Source organism: Heterocephalus glaber, unplaced genomic scaffold, assembly GCF_053883595.1.
Source record: "Heterocephalus glaber isolate CG9 unplaced genomic scaffold, H.glaber_assembly_v1.0 deba00001687, whole genome shotgun sequence".
In the NCBI taxonomy this organism is placed as follows: Eukaryota; Metazoa; Chordata; class Mammalia; order Rodentia; family Bathyergidae; genus Heterocephalus; species Heterocephalus glaber.
Window position 1 is genome coordinate 14,124,435 of NW_028258412.1, and position 15,803 is coordinate 14,140,237.

Sequence of the window (15,803 nt, forward strand, 5' to 3'; positions counted from 1 at the left end):
GGAGGGAGAGAGGGAGAGAGAGGGGAGAGAGAGAGAGAGAGAGAGAGAGAATAGGAAGTCAACACTGAAAGAAGTAGATGTTCTAGAAGGAGGAAGAAGATGGAGAGCACATCATATTCAAAACCAGTTTGAAACCAGTTTGATTCTGGATTCTGGATCAAGTGATGAGAGATGAAGCTGGAGAATTTGGCAGAGGTCATATCATATGGAGCCTTTTAAACCTCATTAAAGTCATCCATCCTCATTTTGAGGGGTGTGTGTGTGTGTGTGCGTGTGCATGTGCGTGTGCATGTGTGTTTGGAGGGTGCACTGGATTGTTTTAAGCAAGGAAAGGACAATACCACATTGGCATTGAAATAGAATGTGTTGGAAAGAGGGTCAGACTAAAAGTAGAGTTCAGTCAGGGGTTGATGGAATTGTTTGGATAAGAGATGATGACATTAGGGATCAGAAGGTGACCTTGAGGATGGAGGCAGTGTCCACAAAACACATATCTGAGGGCAGGGGTCACAGCCCCTGGGCCACAGACCTGTACAGACACTGCTTCATGGTCTGTTAGGAACTGGGGCACACAGCAGAGGAGTGGTGAGTGAGCAAGTGAAGCTCCATCTGTATTCACAGCAGCTCCCCAACACTAACATCACAGCATGAGCTCCACCTCCTGCTAGATCAGCAATGGCATTGGATTCTCATAGGAGCTTGAATTCTACTGTGAACCATGCCTAAAATGGATCTAGTTTCCAAGCTAGTCTGAATCATCCCGAAGCCATCCCACTCAGCCCCCACCCTGTTGGAAAAATTGTCTTCCACAAAACTGGTCCCTGTTGCCAAAAAGCTGGGAGGCTGGGGACCACTGCCCTAGGACATTTGATTGGACCTAAGGGGGTGACAAAGAGGGAGAGGTCAGAGTTGCACCATTGGGTATACAATGGCATTATTTATTTACATGCAGATATTTAACCATCAGACAGGTGTTCAACTGGGGAAAGATATTTAGGCCTTTGATAGTTCTTTGCTAGTGGTTCTCAACCAGATAGATACAAGTATTTTTGATTCTGAAGATATCTGGCAATATTGAGATGTTTTTGGTTGTCACAACTAGAAGGTTGCTACTGGCATCTAATACATAAGAAGCCAGGGATGCTACTCAACTTCCCGCAATGCACAAGATGGCCTATCTGATCCAAAGTGTCACTAGTGCTGAGTTTGGGAAATTCTGCTCTTCTGAGATTCAAATCTTTGAGAGAAGTAACATGTTATTTAAAGCTTTGGTAGGAATTTGTGGAATAAAATCCTCCCTGATTCGACAGCCTTCTGCAATAGAAACTTGTGTATGTATGTGGAGAGCATTAAAGGATTGATCTGTGGAGGAAAATTCTTTAGACAATGTGTCGAGAAAGAACCCGTTCTTTGAAGGAGAATGGTAATATCCCCCACTCCACTGGTATGCGTTAGACAGTAAGTTCTAGCTCTGGCTGTGTCTTATGCCACCCCAATCCTATATCCAGCCATCATTCAGGATTTGTATCAGATGTTTTCACTGCACATCTCTTCCCAGCCTAGACCTCATTTCTGCCTCCGAAGTCCTATGCACAATCAGCCCTCTTCTTCCATGGATTCTGAATCTATGGCTTCAGCCAACAATGGCTCAAAAAGGTATGAATAAAATCTCATCTGTTCCGAACATTTATAGACATTGTTTTTTTCTTGCAATTGTTCTCTAAACAATATAGTGTGATAACTATTTACATGGCTTTGACATTGCATTCAGTATTAAAAATAATCTAAAAATGGTTGAACGTACACTCAATGATGAGAGTAGGTTATATATAAGTAAATACCTTGGCATTTATACAAGGTGCTTATACGAAATCTGCAGATTTTGGTATCCAAAAGGGGTCCTGGGTCCAACCCTTATATATACTGAGGTATGACTGCAGATTGTTTTCCTTTCTTTTTGGTATTTGTTATTTGCCATCTTGACTCATAGTTGATTTTGAACATTCTACGATAAAAATGTGGGTTCCTTGGGAGAAGGCCTTCAGGTTTGATTCATTTCAGTGCCCCCAAGGATCTGTTGCCTGGTAGGTGTTAAATATGGACCTCAGCAGATGACCTTAAGTATGACCTGACCATCCCTGGGGCATACTCCCACCCTTCCTGTCACTGAGCCGCGGCCCACCACCAAACCCTTAGCAATGCTGAACCCCTAACAGTGGTCACCCCAACTGTACAATATTCTGGCTTTGTGAAACCCAGGCCCCTCTATGCATCTCCAGTCTTGCAAGTAGATCTCCAGACTCAGATTCCTGAGTTAGTCAATAAAACTACCAATTGCATAAATTCCAATTTAGGCAGAAATATGTTAGATCCAAATTGAGCCCTGCAAGAACTTTTCTCAGCAGAATTTGAAAACAGGAACTTAAAAGGGAAAATGCCAGCATCTCTTGATAGAAGGTATCCCATCACAAGTGATTATGGTTTTGGACTTAGCTGTCAGAAAGGTCTCTGAGAAAAATATGTTGGCTTATTCCATCCAAGAAAGGTTTAATTGGCTTCTGTCAGATTTTATATAACTGCTCCTTGCCATGGAACCCCATTCGGATTCTTGAAGCTTTTGAATTTAGCAGCTGATGGCTGAGTCTTTGTTGGCTGTGTGGATGTTGAAAGGGAGTCAAGACGGGGTCGTCTCGCAGTTGTGCAAAATCTTGTCTAACCAGGATTGCTGCAGACCCCATCAAATGCTGGAAACTGATGTCACCAGAGAATGAAGATGGCATGCACTTCACAGGTTTGGGTCCCCCTTTACTTCATTCCCTAAATAGTATATTCTTCAGTTTCTGGAACAGCATCCTATCTGATCATCTTCATTCACTTCTGTGTCCCCGACACCCAGAACTATGCATAGCACATACTAGGAGCGCTGTATCTATTCGCTGAATGAATGAATGTTCCAATAGGGAACTCTACTCTCTCCTGGTCCCCACAGCCTTCTGATGGGTTTTGCTCTATGGCCAAATGCCCTTAGGATTGCTAAATAGTTATTGTGTAGGGTAGGGAAGAGAGAGAGGTTGTCTTTCTCATGGGAGTTAATCTCTGTCAGGAAATAGCTTGGGACCCCCGAGGTTTGAAGTTTTATGAAATTGTACTAGTCACTCCAACACTCCAACACTCATCTCCAATACTAGTACCTTTCCCTTGCCTCTGCTTCCTATACTCTTGTAAGATACATACTCTCCCAGTCATCCTTGCAATAAGAAAAGAATGGCAACAATTTTCTGGAAAATGAGACAAAAGGAAATAAACTAGGAAGATTCTTTCACTTGCCTCAGAAAGGGAATGTGCATAACTCTTACTCTGCACTTTTCCATTTTCTGCTGGAAGATGGGTGTGATGCCTGGAGCTGGGACAGTCATTTTGTAACCATCAGGAAAGAGTCTCTCCCTGCCCTGACATTAGTGAGCTTTTGAACCAATGCCAGCAGTTATCCACCTCCAGACTTCTTCCATGAGAAAAATAAATTCATATTTATTTCACTGGCTTTTCAGTTTTTTTCTTACTTGGAGCTAGAAATTTTCCAAATTGGTACATATTATATATATCTTTCTCACTACCTTCTGGTTCTTCAGAGTATTCAAATGTGCGTAATGAGACTGGGTTGAGGGACTTCAATCATGCTCAGGGGCACTCCTTTTCCTATTTATTTGTTTGTTTGTATAGTTTTAAAAACATGGTCAAGGTTGGACTTGAACTCATGATCCTCTAGCTTCAGCCTCCCAAGTAGCTGGGATTGTAGGTGTGCAACACCTGATCCAAGGTCTAGCAGCCTGCTGAGTAGTGGGTTAGCAGGTCCAGGGAAAAGATGACAAACCAGGCAGAATCCTGGGTATGGAGAAGAGCTGGGTAGAGCATAGAATATATGTCTAGACCTGATTCTTTCCTTTTGCCTTTAACTGGGGCCTGACCTCTCTAATGGCAGAGCCCATTCCATGACTTTACCTCTAGCCTTCACATCTGGGATAACCACATCGTCACTGAAGTGGTGGCGGCTTTCACATCCAGAGATGGCAGAGGGACAAGAGAAATAATAGCAACCACTGCTGCCGCTTATCAGAAATTATCTATGTGCTCGATATTATACTTAGTGTTTCACATGCATTGTTTTATTTAATCCTTCCAAAGCCCTATGCCATAGATCCTATTATTGTTCAGTCCATTTCACAAAATGTCATACCAGAGAGTGTCAAAAAGGGGACTCGAGCCCATCTTTGTCTGCCTCCGCTAAGCTTGTATCACACCAACAAGACTGATGTGTTTCTCGCTCCCATCCCCTGAATCTCCTCCCCATGCAGAGCAGCTGCCTCTCTGCAGATGGGACAAAGCACTTGCTTCATTTTGTCCAGCATAAAGAGAGAGAGCCTATCGCTCTTCTGCTGTCAGGAGGTAATGAACATGCTCCTTCCCCGAATCCTGATTTATCTTGGAGGGAGCTGCCTGTCACATGGGCCTGCAATTAGACACAGTAAGATTTGCTAAGGCAAGCATTACCAACCCAAAGCATCAGGCCGCAGAGAAAAAAAATTAAAAACTAAATTAAATAACCTTAAATTCTGCAAATTGTCATCTATAGTGGCAATGGAGTCAGGAGAATGCCTGGGGGAGAGAAAAGGACTCTTATTTTCCTGGCCTAAGTCACGAATGATATAAAAACAGAGGTACAGCTGACTGAGATTCTTCAGAATAAAATCTCCAGTGTTCATCAGATATTTTATTTTTTTTAAGATAATCAGTTATTCTGTGCAGGCGGCATGGTCTTCATGATTAGAGGCCAGAGAAAGCGCTCAACCCTGAGCTCACTTTTAACAAAGACCCATGGCTCACCAGAGAGCAGCATTTACCTCTGCAAGCCACACTTTCTCCTATCTGGACGGAGAGGGAGAGCATTTCACATTTTAGTGGATATATATTGTGCTGGGACTCAACATTTCTCTTGCTGGGGAAAGTCTTTCCAAAAAAAAAAAAAAGTGCTGATTCTCCTGCTCAGATTCTAGGCAGCCCAGCTGGGTTCAGAATGGGCTGGTCCAAGCTCTCTCAGAGCAGACACATCCTCATCGTTTAGGGGAAGGGAGGGAGATGTTCAATCCAGCTCTTCCCCATACCCAGGATTCTGCCTGGTTTGTCATCTTTTCCCTGCACCTGCCAATTCACTACTCAGCAGACTGCTAGACTCTGGGGCTCTTCAAACCTCAGTCTACCCAGGTACAAGAGGGAGTTAACAACATACCTAATATACCTCTACGTAGTTAACAAGTGGCTAATATTCAGTGGTGTTGATTCTGTGCCAGGCTTTGTTCTAAAAGCTTTACCCATCCATCTCATCTTTTTCTCACAACAGTCTTATGAGGATGGAGCATTTTTAGCTATAATTCATTTATTCCAAGGTGCACAGTTTCTTTCCTCATTTTATCATCTTCAAAACTGGGATGCATCTTTTCGTCTCATTAATCACTAGAGATTTTTTTTTCTTAATGGCACAAAAATTAAGATGCATTTTGAAATGGGAGCTTCTTAGTTCAGATAAAACATGGCGCGCTTCCTTCACAGAGGAGGAAACTGAGGCAGAGAGGAGCTGATTTGCTCGAGGTTACCTAACTGAAGAAGTGGCAGAGTTCAGTTTGCATCCAAATAGTTTGCTGAAGAATCTGTTCTTTTAATCATTCTGCTAGAAATAAAAGCCACACTCCCAGTCTGCCTTCTGAAAGTTTTGAGATTGACCCAAATTAAGTATGCTTTTTCTCTCTGAGTTTTTATGACAGCAAAGTGGAAACTTTCAGGAACCAAGAAACAGTGTGTACAAAATATTCCATACCTTAATTGTTTTTGCCAAATGGTATTCCTACATGCCCGTTCTTTAGAACATGGGGCTGGTGAGATGTCCCTTGTATCTTTCTTTTCTAGACTTTGCTCCAAGACAGAAATTGTTCATCCATAGCGACCCTCCACAAAGCTTGCTCTATCCTCCACTCATGGCAGATTCCATTAGACTTCTCTTTTGCTTCCAAGAGAAACAAAGCAACAAGGACTACCTCAAACAGATCAGGAAGCCCATGCTAGGGGAAACCTGGGAAATTTTTCCACCAAAGACCTTTAAATAGAGGATTTGCACATTTATATCTCTTCTGTTGCAAACAAAGCCATATGAAGATATGGTACAAGGCAGTCTCACCAGCATGACATTAGCTATGCTATAGCAACCTCCAACCCTGGGCAAAGGCCAAAGGGCTAGTTTCAGAAGGCCGTGGGATGCTTTTGGGGGTTCCCTCTAGGGCCATTTATGACACTAACATGCAGTAAGCTCTTGGTGCTACTACACAGTCCAGTGTGGCCACAGCTTCCTCCCCTGAGATGCCAGATCTCTCCTCTCATTCTTCCTCGGGGACATTAACTTGTCTCTCGGGCATTTTAAAATTCTCTCTTTATGCATCATTTCCCTTCCCCTCGATTGTGCCTCGCACCTTCTGTTTGGATTCCCTATGGTCCTGGGCCCTAAATGGGGCAACACTTAGCGTATTAATTTGGTGAGGCTGGACTAACTTGATAGGAGAGAGAGGAAGAGAAGTTTTGAACTCTGGAGCAAGAAGATCTTAGTTTGAATCCTAGCTCTATTCATTGCTGGCTGGGTGCCCTTGGGTAGTGACCTGTCCTCTCCAAGCCTTGACTTTGCTGTCTACCTCATGAAGAGGTAGCTGTTCATACTTTAAAGTGATTATAGAAGGTTCTGAAGATCTCACAAAGTTGGGGCTTTGGCTGAGAAGGTGGCACATAGTGAACATTCAATATACCATAGCCATCATCATTGTGAGGCCAACCGAACTTATTTGCCCCAGAAGTCAATCTTGATATCCACATACTTTCTTCTGGTTTGTTAATTTCTAGTTAGCCTAGATTAGATTAATCAATGCCTTTTGGTAGCTCTCAAAAGTGGAAGTCCTAAAAGGCTTGGTCCCTGAATGAGATACAGGGACTCACCAGGGTCCTCATTACATCCTAGAAAGCAGGGTGGAGGCAGAAAGATTTTAATGAAGTTTTTGTGCCTTGGGTCTTAGTTTATTCCACAGTCCTCTGGATCCTTCTTCCCATCTCTGGTTTCCCAAGTCCCACTGCCCTCCTCCCAGGAGAGATGATCTTTGCAACCTCTGCATCTCCCTCCACGTGCTTCTCTATCCCTGGATGGAAATGGCCACATTTACTTGAGCACATGGATTTGTTCTTCCCTCAGATATAACATGTGTGTGTACACACACACACACACACACACACACTTAAGATGTCCTTTTCCTTTTCCTCCACAACACCCTTGGATATTTTCCAACCACATCATTAATCACCTTGCATTATAATGATCTGTCTCTTCTCTCACTACCCATTCTAAGAATACACATTAGAGAGTTGAGATTCTTAGAAGAAAGTCTTTTTTTATAAAATCAAATTTGTAGCACATAACAAGGATTCATTAAATCTTTGTTAAATAGATGAAATTACAATAAAACAAAAATCTAGAGAGTGCTTAGTATGTATCAGGAAGTGTTCTAGAAGTTTTTGATATATCTATATCTATATCTATGTATCTCTCTATATATATCTGAAGTCATTTAATGCTCACAGCAGTCTCATGAGGAGGTAACAGTATCCCCTTTTTACAGATGAAAGTAGAGCACTTCTGTAAGTTGTTCAAGGCCACAAGGATGCTAAGGGGCAGGTGCAGCACAAACCCAAGCTGTTTGTGACTGCTGACTGCTCTGACACTCACCTTGGCTACTGAAATATCCATCCTACTTTTCTCTTTCTCCTGCTCTGCTGATTCAGCCCCTGAGGGGACTGCTCTGGATGGAAAACATTTCTGTACAGAATTTGGAGGGGAAAAGAGATTCAGGAAGCTACACCTTGCAGAGTGAGCTCCCTAAGAGGGCTGTGCAATGAGGGGTGCACAAAGATGAGTCAATCTTTCCAGAAGAGCAACTCGAGGGTGCTCTGGACCACATGGAAAGTGCTGGTGGGTTTTAAGATGTTAAGCTCCCCTGTGTACACTGAATCCCCCTCAGGCCACCTTTCCTGGGGTTTGATTATGGGGTCCAAAGTGTTCCCCTGTGAGTGGACCAATGTGAGCCAGCACTGTTCCTCTCTCCCTCAGCCAATCCCTACCGATGTAGGGACTGAGGCTTCTAAACCAGCCATGCTTATCATTGTGGCCTACTCAGTTATGATCACTTACAAAGAAACCCTTAATGCTAGTAATTCAATACATGCCAATTTGTCCTTATTATTCAAACCAACAGCACAATTTCATATCCCATATACAAATTAGCAAATATTAGCATCACGCTGGATGACTTCCATATCTGACTTCATTTGGTCCACATGCTATTCCTGCCTACTTGATGTTCCTGGTCCCTTTCTGTAGACAGAAAGAAATAAAGGTTCAGGGATGCCAAGTGACTTGTTTCATGTCACAGAGCTGGTGAATAGCAAGTCCAGCCTTCAGACTCAAAAGTTTGACAACCTACAGCCTGTCTACAAAGAGGGAGGATATGCGTGTCTCCCAAGCCAAGTGGATCTCTGAAAATAAGTTCTGCAATAGCAAACCTACAATTCATCTCAATTTTTTCTGATGTTCTACAGTGTCACTGCTGATTTATTCCATCATTTTGGAATTACTTGCTAATAGGATGGCCCAGCTCAGTGTTGTGATTCATGTTTTCATTCTTTAGGAGAACTAACCATTGATAGGAACAGAGATGTGTCTCGACAATTTAATTACACTGTGACTCTTCTCTCTTCTACTCTCCCTTATGGGTCTGGAAGCTAATTCCTACTTCACTTTTACTTGAAAACATAATTGGTTTCCACAGAGAGTGGAGACTTACCTGTGTTGAATAATCTGGGCTGGGTAAGCGCTGCGTCCTTTTAGTAGCAGGTACGTTGTTCATCTTGGAAATCCTTCAGGCTTTAACTGATGCCAACCAAGGCAAGACTTTCCTTGAATCTTCTACTTTGGCAGCCACTGGTGTGAAGGGTTCCAGAAATTTCTCCAAGGAGTATGTATTGGGAGAGCAAGTCATCTGGATGTCCCACAAACAGGATAAGGAAGCCCAGGTAGGGTAGAATCGAGGAACCCTGGAATTACTAACTTTTAAGAAAGTTTAAAACTTTTAAGCTTTTCCACTCTGTGAGCAGAGGATATCTTTTTCTCCTATTATAAATAAAATATGAACTAAAAAAACAAGACTCCACTGACAAAATTCCCACCTGCCCGTGTCCAGGAGCTAAGGGGGGCCCATCGCTGGGCTCAGCAGAGCCCTGCGTGGGAGGGGAAACGAGCGCCTCCAACAGCCAGAACCAGCCCACTCAGTTGCCTGGCAACGGGACGCCATGAGGGACTTCCTCATTGGCTGGGACTGATGAAGGCGGAGTCGCAGTCTCCCAAGCTGCTGGGATTCCTGAGCATGTGGCTGGCACTAGAGCCACATTCTGCATACTCTGGTTTTTCCTCTCAGTCCTGAGGGCCCGATCCTCTCTGCCTAACCACAAGACTACTTTCCTTTTAAACTTTGTCTTCTCGTGCCTCTAACTTTCTTGCCCCTTCCCCTTTTGCTCTGGGTCGCATAGCAGAGTGTGTGCATTCAGCCCTGAAAATGCTTAACCTAAGATGCTTATTTCTCCTCTTTCCCGCCTGAAAAACTCCTACTCATCCTTCATAGCCTACATATAGATTCATGCGTACACACATATATAGAATACACGAATGTGTATGTATGAATAAAAATACATACATGTATGCATGCTATTTATTATGAGCTGAAAATGTACTAAATACTCTTCTAAGTGTTTTACATTACAATGTTAATAGAATAATCATAGAACCCTTTAAGGAGGGTATTTTATTATCCTGTCTTGGGGACTGAGGCACATTAAATGACATGTTTACGGTCACATAGTACGTACTTGAGCTGGGATTTAAAGTCAGAACTGTTTGATTCTAAGACCCAAGCTCTTAGCTGCTTAGCTGTATGACTTGGGGTAAGGTGGCTTCCACGTCTTTAAAATGGAGATAATATGTTTACCACAGGTTCATAAGGATTAAAGTAGATAACATATATATAAAGGCTGAACACGTGGGGAGTCCTGATTGAATACCATTATTATTCCCTGATGTGCTTCCCCTATTGCACTGGGTTCATTTCATATAGATATTAACACTAACCAATATTTATTGATCACTTGCTCTGTGCCAGGTACTGTGCTAAGAATTTTACATACATTAATTCATTTAATTCTTCCAATAACCCTACAGAATGGATTCCAAGCCTGCTGCAAATTTATTGCAAATGTTTTGATTTGCATGCCTTATCCTTGGCATTATTTTACACTGGATCAGTTTAATACATGTTTCATCTACAAACCTTGAGCTGCTGAGGATTATGATATTATCATGGCCTTGTCTTCTTTAGAAGGCACCCACTGAAAGGTGCCAATCCACAGAATGCTTTTGCATTTTGCTACACAGCTCCAGATGATGATGGCTGGGAGTCATTATTTTCTCACCACTGTCTGCAGACTGCACCTGACCTTCCCTTTCATAGGAAGTTTTGGTCCTCCTGCTTCCTTTGTAGGAAATATTAAGCAACAAGCAAGTGCTTTCAGAATGATGCAGAGAAACAGAATCGTGTTCAGAGGAAGGGGCTGGGAACAGGGGATGAGAAAATAAGTTAGAATGGGAAACGTTCAGCCCTGAACAGAACAGACAAAGGACTGTTTTCTTATAGGCAAAGAATGACTCAACTAGTTCTGTATGAGCTCAGAAGACAGGAGGAAGTTTGGGATAAATTTGAGGAAATATGTACACAGTAGAACATCATTTTAAAAGGTGTGAGCTCTGGAATTAGACTGACCTGGCCACTGAGCAGTCTCAGGGATAATAATCCTCCAAGGACTGTAATGAAAATCAAAAAGGATAATCCATGCGAAGGACAATGTCTAGCACAAAGGAAGAGCTTTACTAAGGTACATGCTAGCTCAGCACTTGTCAAAGCCAGGTAAGCACTGCAAATAGAAAAAGCTCTGAAATGAAAAGGGCTTGTGTTTGAATCCTAGTCCTGCCACTTGCTAGTCATAAGACCTAGGTCAAGTCACTTCATTTCTCTGAGCCTCAATTTTATCATGTACACGAAATTCATATATGAAATGATTATCCCCAGCTTATACTTGTTACTGGGAGTACTAAAATGACAAAAATAGAGAGCCAAATACTCAGAAAGGGCTCAATGCATGTTGTTTCCTTCCTCTGTCCAGAAAGGTGTACATTACACAAGGCAGGAATGAGCTCCCAGCCACCTCCCGGAGGTATTGAACCAAGTGTGATGCAGCTTTTTAAGGGTTGAGGAGTCTCAAATGATCACTAAGGGATGTTAAGATATTTAAGACTCTTTCCAAATTTAACTGAGAGACAATATGGAGCATTAACTAAGCCAGTGTTTAAATCACAAGTTGGCCAATTACCAGCTGTGTGACTTCATCCAAATAATGTTTTCTCATTAGAGAATCGGGTTAATAGTACATACATGAAAGTGACAATGTACATAAAACCTGCAGCACAGTATCTGGTACATATTAAATACTCAATAAAATTTAGTTATTGTTAGTTTGTGATTGAACAAAAATATTTTCTAGATCAGTCTAGTGTTTTGGAGAGTCAACTGGTTAATAAGAAAAACTCCCCAGTCTCATGGCATTTTACAATCTGGCTGTTTGGAAAGCACACACACACACACACACACACTGAACGAAAGATCATAAAAAGGGCATCTTAGTTGAGATTCTTCAAGAAGAAAATTCCAGAATGGAATAATATATATGCTATTGTTTGGAGGTGGTGTGAGTGTTCCCCAAAGTTTCAGGTGTTGGGCGATTGGGCCTCGGTGTAGTGGTGTAAAGAGGTGAGGGCACCTTTAAGTGGTGGGGCCTAGTGGGGGAATAAATGGATCATGGAGATGCTGCCTTCAGAAGGAATGATGTCGTTCTGTGCGACCCATTTTGGTTCTCCTGAAAGGGCTGCTGCAAAAGGAGAAGCCTGGCCCCTCTCCTTTCTCTCTGGCTTGCTGTCTCCACATTTGATCTCACCCTCTTGAATGGTTTCCTGTCACAGTGCCATTCATCATGGTGTGATGCAGCCAGGGGGCCTTCATCAAAGCCAACTCCATGCTGTTTGGACTTTCAGCCTCTGAAACTGTGATCTAAGTAAATTTCTTTTCTTCATAAGTTATCCAGCTTCAGGTATTCTTTTACAACAATGGAAAAAGACTAATACTATGTGCAAGATATTTATTGTGGAACATGGTACAAAGGGGAAGGATAGGAGTAGGTGGGGAGAGTCTGTTGAAGGAGGAGAGGAAGGAAGGGATGGCTAGGAGAAACAATACTCAGAGACAAAGTTCTGAGAAAGTCTTGGCTGGGCTGATGGGGGGCCTCTGAGCCAAAATTAGCTGCTGGATGAATGCCTGCCCCATCAGACTGGCTGTAGGAACCCCACCTGCCCGGTTACTGACCGAGAACATTAGGAGGCAGGATGCATGCAGTGTGCCCAAGTATGTAGCATCTGCAATCCACTATGCTTCCTGCAGCATTCTCTCAGTGAGACATCTAACCTGGATACCTCCATAGTCATCCTGGGTCATCTTTTATGCTGCCTAGGTCCACTTCAGGATGCATGACCTCCCTCATGGCTCTTTTCTTCTTCAGAAAATACTTCTTTAAAAAGAAGCAAACTCAAGCGCCATCACTGCTGCTGCTCTCAGAAATGAACCTGGTATTCTTCCTCTTTCTCATTCACTATCCAGTATACATTCTGCTTACCTTCAGCTGCTCCCTCTGCAGGCTCTGGTGGCTCCGCTAGCGGTGGGATCACCATCTTCATTCTGGACTATTCTGAGTCCATTGGTAAATGTCTCAGGGTTGCTTCATGTGTCAGTTGGGCAAGAGTATATTAGGAGGCATCTTTGTGCCTAGGCTCCTCATCAATTCTTTCCTGCTCCCATTGTGTAATTGCTGATCAGGGTCAATTGTCCCTAACAAAATGATAACTGTTATTCTCCAATTGCTAGTTCCTAGACATCAGATTCCAAAGTTCCTTGTGTCAACTGTAGCTCATAGTCATTAAAATGCTGACTTTGTCCCCTAACAAAAGTGCATTCACTTTGGAGACCTGGTCCTCTAACTTTGCAGAGCCCCAAAATGCAAAAATGAAGACACATTCCCTCTGTGGGGCATTAGATGTGAAGAGCAGTGGAACCACATCTGTTTCCATTACTTGATGGCCTGCTCTCTATGTGGGTGCTATTGGAGACACAATGCCATGTGGAGGTCTCTGATTTGATGCACATACTTCAAATTGTAATATATCCTAGCATGCATTGCTTTTGAGCAGATGCTCCAGCCATGCTTTCAATAGACTGATGCAAGACTCTGAATCCAGCTGCTTCTGGGTGGTTCGTTATGTGCCACAATTCCACCCCACGGCCACTGTGAAGTAGGTTTCTAGAGCCTAGAATTTCTGTGAGCATAGAGGACAGTGATAGTACCAGACACTGTTGATACCCAGTGCCTTCTTCCTCCTCAACACTCTGGTTTTCAAGGAAAGCTCTTCGCTACTATTTTGTCTGAAACCTCCCTCTTGCTACAGCACATATTCCCAAACTTTCTTGGCTCATGGAGTCCTTTGATTCTCAGCAGTTTTTTTTTACAGCATCTCTAAATTAAAAGAAATATCCTTCTTATTAAGTAGTTCAGTTCACACGACTTTGTAAGTATTTATATCCTAATAATACAGTAGTCATCTGAAAATGTAATACAATAATACAATAAATCAAAAGAAAATAATATGTGTATTTGATTCTTAAATAGCCACAATTTCTTCCCAATGGGACATGTGCACGTAGTGGGCACTGTGCAACTTATCAAAGCTTGGACTCAGATTGGATACTACCACTTCCATTTTCTGTAACACTGATTTTTACACAAATCTCACTTTTTACCACAGCAATTCTCAAAATTCAGTTTTTTAAAAAGATATGATATCATGAAAGAACTGTTGTGCAATCTTCGGTTGAAATTGAGTCTGCCAGTCAGCTACAGCTATCCTTACAAACTATAATAGTTTGGGTGGTTTCAACAACACAGATTTTTTTTCTCCTCCATAATGTGAAGACTGAAAGTCTGAGATCAAAATTGCTACAAGGGTGATTCCTTCTGAGGCTTCTCTCCTTGGCTTGCAGATAGTTTCCTTCCTCCTGGGTCCCTAACATAGTCTTCCCTTTATTTAGATTTCTTTCTTTCTCTCTCTGTCTCCTCCTCCTCTTCTTCCTCCTCCTCCTCCTTCTCCTCTTCCTCTTCACACTTTCTTTTCTTTCTTCTTTTCTTCTAGGAACTGAACCTAGGAACTTCACACTGAGTTACATCCCCAGTTTTTGGTACTGGGGCTCGAACTCGGGTCCTTGCGGTTACACAGCAGGTGGTGAAACCACTGAGCTAAATCCCCGGCCCCATCCCCAGTTTTAGAAACAGGGTCTTATTAAGTCGTTAAGTTGCCTGGGCTTGACTTGAATTTGTGATCCTCCTGCAACAGCCTCCCAGAGTGCCAAGATTACAGGTGTGCACTCTAACACCTGGGTTTTGGGTTCAAATGTCTTATGAGGACACCGATCCTACTGTATTAGAGCTCACATTAAAGACTTCATTTTAAATTAATTACCCCTGGAAAGATCCTGTTTCTAAATAAGGTCGCATACTGAGATAAAAGGAGTTAGGGCTTCAGCATAGAAATTTAAGGCCAAGAGAGGAGGGAGCGCAGTTCAGTCTACAACACTGAGCTACTCTGAGCTAGTGATTCATGTAGGGTTTAACAGATATCTCTGTCTCCCTCAAAACTTAAAAATAGAGTTTTTTTGGTGAATTTCTTGCAGCACTCTGAGGCACTTTGGTGCATAGTTTGGGAACTATAGGGCTGTAGGAATGTGTTCTGCCTTGGAGCAGAGCAGGCTGGAAGCGCAAGACATGAACACCCACAGGAACAGCTCTACAGCAATGACTGACGGGTATTTGTGGGTAAACACCTCACCACCTCAGTCTCTGAGACATGTTCTGCACTACTCTTGAGCTCCCACAGAAGAGTGATTTGTGGGCAATCCCACACCTCCCAGTTGTTGCTTGCTCACCAGTACACTCCAGACTGGCTTGATTTTTTCCAGTCCCACTTCCCCACATTCCTTCTGGTTCTTCTGGATGGGCCCCCAAGCTAAACCTCTTATATCCAAGCCCTTGTTTCTGCTTCTAGGCCCCCCAACCTCAGTCACGGTTGACTGGTGCTGTCAGGGAGATCAGACTTAAGTCAGGCCTTGAAGTTGAGCTACAGATCACTGTCCAGGCCTCTGAATTTTCCCCTTTCCTTTATCTCATTATATGGGTTTCCTGCAGGCTTTGATTACTTGGTCCCATAATCACCTTTGTGCTGTGGCTTTCTTGGATATTTTAAAGAGTTTCTAGATATTCTCCACATCCCTTAAACACTGAGAGGGCAACATATGTTCACATATGCAAATACATCCCCAACAGTGAAATATTTGACAACCAAGATATGAAGTGATTGTTTAATTCTTAATTCCTGATTGATTTATGCAAAATATGAACTGAAGGACGTGCAGTGACAGGCATCCTCTCCTCCCAATTTGCCAAAAAGAAAGGCATCGGAAGGG

The 15,803-nt window shown here is 42.8% G+C and overlaps 1 protein-coding gene across 2 annotated transcripts in view; it reads right to left on the minus strand.

Moving 5' to 3' along the window:
- The window catches only part of Ccdc60 (coiled-coil domain containing 60), a 203,485-nt gene extending 194,090 nt beyond the window's left edge, over window positions 1-9,395 (minus strand). For both annotated transcript variants that reach the window (XM_087198004.1, XM_087198003.1), the window contains exon 1: window positions 8,925-9,395. In XM_087198004.1, coding sequence (XP_087054130.1) covers window positions 8,925-8,987 — 63 coding nt within the window. In that variant the 5' untranslated portion in view covers window positions 8,988-9,395. The remainder of the gene's footprint in view (window positions 1-8,924) is intronic.
- Between the last annotated feature and the right edge of the window lie 6,408 nt (window positions 9,396-15,803).